General features: G+C 34.2%; 1 protein-coding gene across 1 annotated transcript; it reads left to right on the forward strand.

Moving 5' to 3' along the window:
- The first annotated feature begins 1,027 nt into the window (after window positions 1–1,027).
- On the forward strand, window positions 1,028–2,082 carry LOC145092025 (uncharacterized). Its single transcript, XM_079029899.1, has 2 exons — window positions 1,028–1,340; window positions 1,802–2,082. The coding sequence occupies exons 1-2, from the start codon at window positions 1,236–1,238 to the stop codon at window positions 1,886–1,888; spliced, it is 192 nt and encodes a 63-aa protein (XP_078886025.1). The 5' UTR covers window positions 1,028–1,235; the 3' UTR covers window positions 1,889–2,082.
- The last annotated feature ends 2,301 nt before the right edge of the window (window positions 2,083–4,383 follow it).

The raw sequence follows: 4,383 nt of genomic DNA on the forward strand, positions 1-4,383 counted from the left end.
CCCAACGGTGGTACTTGAAGCAGTTGCATCACAAGATATGTGGATTTGGCATGCTTTTTTTGGTTCTCCTGGTTCGATTAACGACATCAACGTTCTTAACCGTTCACCAATATTTAACAACATATACGATGGATCCGCACCAGATTCTTCTTTTCAAGTGCATGGAACGCCATATAAGTATGGTTATTATCTGGTCGATGGAATCTATCCTGAGTATGCTGTGTTTGTTAAGTCGTTTTCAGCTCCACATGGTTCTAGACGAAAGAAATTCAAGAGAGCTCAAGAAAGAGCTAGGAAGGATGTTGAGCGTGCTTTTGGAGCTCTGAAGAAACGATGGTTCATACTGAAAAAACCAGCAGCTTATTTGGGCGAGGAAAAACTTCAAGAAATCATGTATACGTGTATTATATTGCATAACATGATTATTGAAGACGAAGGAAGAGCGATATGTGTGTTTGACGAGGAAGAAATAATACCAGAGACACAGCCAATAGAAATTGGTGGCGAAGAGTATATAAACAGAAGAGCAGAGATACGTTGCAATGAAACATTTCATAATCTTCGCAATGACTTGGTGGAACACATTTACGGGGTTCAAAACATTAACCTTAAATTGGATCCACCGGATGACCCCGAAGACGAGTTCTCGGAGAACAACTTTATGTAGTTTCCTTTAGTTATTTTATTTATGTTTTTTAAGTTTATAGGGTTATTTAAATGCCATGTGTGTGGTTTTTTTTTAGTAACGCAATGTACTGTTTTTTTTATTTTCAAGTAATGAAGAATTATGTTTTTTTTTTTTATTAAAATAGAAGGTATATTAAATTAAATTAGTTAAAAAAAAAAGAAGTTTTATTAAATTAAAATACTTTAAAAAAAAAACAAAAAAATAAAAGAAATGCAAAGTGTGGCACCACACCCTTGGTGTGGCAAGAAACCACACTTAAGTGGTAAAATGTGATGTAGCGCTTACATGGCGCTTATGTGGCGAGGGAGGGAGTGCGGTTTCGGTGGCACCACTCCCTCCGCCTTATGAACCAAACATAAAATAAACCAATTTTCCTTTTCCCCCATCGTTAACGGCGTCATATTCACGTTTCGGATTTCATTGTCAAATCACGGCGGAGCTGCAATCGATTCACAACTGCGAGGGATAATTAATTTACAGCTCCGATTAGCGGACGCTCGAACTTGACGGCGGCGAAGAAGCTTTAGCAACACAGGGGGAGACAAAGATGGTGAACATGACGACTTTTTTCGGGATGTCATTGGGCGCTTTTGTGTTCTGGCAATCAATGGATAAAGTTCATGTTTGGATCGCTCTTCACCAGGACGAGAAGGTCTGAATCTTTCTTCTTCTCTCCATATGTATATCTAGATCTGTAGCGATATGCTTCGATTGTGCTCGTACTTTGTCGTTTTACTCTTGATATACCTGAATATTCTGAATTAGGGTTCGTTTTATCTGTCGAAATTGAATGCAGCGATTAGGAAAACAATTACTGCTTTGAGGTAGATGCATGATTAATGGAGTGTTAAACTTTTTATAAGAAATGGAATGTTGATTTGATGTTGAATAAGAATTGGTATTAGGCTAAATTTACTTAAATCTGAACTGTTCACATCGTTTCAATTTTTGGTTCCAATTTACCCTCTGTTTTGACTTCCTAAACTCGAACTGCATTCTCAGTGACAGTAGGTTAATGAAGTTCAAACGTACATCCAGTTTTATAACCAATAGCACAAGTCTAAATTTGATAGGAATTTAGCACTGAATATGGATTGTTTGTAACAATTGCAGCAAGAAAGAATGGAGAAGGAGGCAGAGATCAAGAGGGTGAGAGAACAGCTGCTACAAGAAAACAAAGAAAGAGACCCTATTGCATAATTAAAGCTTGGTAATTCATGTTGGGACATTGAATGCATTTTCCCTGAATTTGTTCTTGTTGTATTTTCATGGTTCTTAAGATACACATGTTTTGTCTTGATTAATAACGAATGAATGTCATTACAATTGGTGCTGTTGAGTCCCAACTCCCAAAAGCATCCTCAAGATTTTTTATTGATTCATCATTTTCTATATACCCAGCTGTTTGTTACTTTAAAACAAGGTAAGTCTATATACATAGAGTTTTTTTTTTTTTTTTTTTTTTTTTGCAACATAGATGAGTTTGTTAGAGAAATGGTAATGATCAACACACAGCAATCACATATTTAAGGTAGGAGAAAAGAAAGAACATTGGAATTTATAGGGTTTATATGATCAATCTAATTTATATGGTTTTGTTGACAATACAACAAGAGTTTACAATTATAGACAATGTTTTGAAACCCGGGTCAACCCGTGACCCGGTGAAGAGGATATCATCGATCAACCCTGATTAACAAACAAAGCAATTGTCAATTAATTTATTTTATTCCCCTCATGTGATCTTTCTCTTTTCCTTGGAATCTAAAGTTGAAGAAAAAGTAAATTAAGAGTCTTAATTTAGCAAGTTCCAAGCCCATGATTCTAATTGTTTTTCTAGGGGCGCTTCCCCTCGTACACTCATGTAGTCATAGTGGTCAGATCCCTTCAGGCTTCAGCAATCATCACACTTGACAACTCAACAGAGTTTTTCCAACAAGTCGACATCTCTTTATGCATTGTCTTATTTCCATGGGTCTTGAATAATTTGTTATTCTTTTCTACGTGTTTCAAATGGTTTACTAGCCATCGTGTATGTTTGTAACTTATTTTTGTTGAGAAATTAAAGTTCTTTCTCATGATCAAGCCACCTCAATTTCAAGGAAATACCTAAATCATTCTATAATATCATATACCTATACAATTTAACCACTGATTTCTGGAATGCTTGATATAACCATGTTAAATCCAATTAACCATGTTAAATAAAAGGAAATTGAGTAATCTAACCACAATTTGAGTTACAGTTAAAAAAAAACCAACTTTTTTTTTAAAACTAACCACTTGGTTTGAAATGGGCCTTTCCGGACCTGAAAAAACAGCCCAAACTCAATGCTATATGTATGAACCCCACACACAAAAATACGGAATACACATTTCAGATTCTACAATTCCGAAGTTCCTTCTACCCATATTCCGTACCTAGTTTAAAGTATCAAACCAAGTGAATTCTACTATTTAAGTTAATTGCATTTAAATTTTCAAACAAATATACGTATTCCAGAATGCGTACAACACTCGGGAATACGATAAATGAGTCTGAAATATCCATTTTTGTATGTTTTTTTTTGTTGTACATATATGGGACACATGTAAGTATCTGATAGTGTGTTTAAGATCAATTTTTTAGTCCGAAACTATGTTTTTAAGAGAATCCGGAATGGTACTGTAAATCTGGATTACGAAGAACGTAGTCCGGACTCGTGATAATCTATTCCGGAATGACAAGCTGAATAAAAATCCATCATTACTTTTTTTAGTGTTTGGTATTGTTTAATAACCCCCATTAGTCCAAAGATGAATTTGCATGAATGTTAAAAAAGGTGAGTTTTATGGACGAAATAGTTGTAATTCATTTATAGGAGTTTTCAAATTTGAACCCGATAAAGGTAAAAGTGATTAAAATGTTGTTAAAAAAAGGTTGTTGGAATTTTGTTTTTGTAGATAAAAAGCCAGGATACCAAGTTAGAAAACTAAGTAAAAACTAAACCAACAAAGACACTTGTAAAATTAAGAAAGAAAATTGAAAAGAGTGTTAAAGCTTAAAATGAAAGCATATAGAACTCCAAAAGATATGACCAGGACAAATTCAAACAAACCTATTATTATAGACTCGTTTCAAATAAATTATTTTTTATGGCTATTTTTCAGCAAGTTGGTTTTATTCTTGGATATGTTTATGCAAGTTGTTTTTAATGCCTATGTTAGTATATTTTATTTTCAGTCTCTAACATCTAGTGACTCGATTGATGATGATGAGTTGCCAATACAATATGATATAATACGTCTTGAAGATGAACAACGACGTTTGGTTGATACGACTGCATTAGAAATGATTTGTGATTATCAATGTGCGAAACAACGAATGGTAATACTTGAAATCCCATTATCGCCTTCTGCGATGGAGGAGCGGAGAAAACAAACATTGTATAATATGCAAATGATCTTTACATGTCTGAAGATATACGATAGTTTATGAACACAATGGACCTCATCAAAGAAGCACACATGACAACTCCAACAATGAAAGATCGAATCTAATTGACTTGTAATGGGTCAACCTAATTGAAACCTACATGGAGTTGTTTGAAAATCATGTAGACACCGCTAGTTTGCATTGGATGCAAGTTCCAGGTTATCTTGGAAATGTAATATAAAAATTTAATATTGTAATGTCTTTTGAAACTAAATATAAA

Source organism: Lactuca serriola, chromosome 3 (assembly GCF_051521515.1).
Source record: "Lactuca serriola cultivar US96UC23 chromosome 3, Lser_US96UC23_V15, whole genome shotgun sequence".
NCBI lineage: Eukaryota > Viridiplantae > Streptophyta > Magnoliopsida > Asterales > Asteraceae > Lactuca > Lactuca serriola.

Excerpts from the sequence above, each read along its gene's own strand:
- LOC145092025 (XM_079029899.1), top strand. The coding sequence starts at position 1,236 with ATGGTGAACATGACGACTTTTTTCGGGATGTCATTGGGCGCTTTTGTG. Across the intron at positions 1,341-1,801 it reads CTCTTCACCAGGACGAGAAG|CAAGAAAGAATGGAGAAGGA; the intron begins GTCTGAATCTTT and ends TAACAATTGCAG.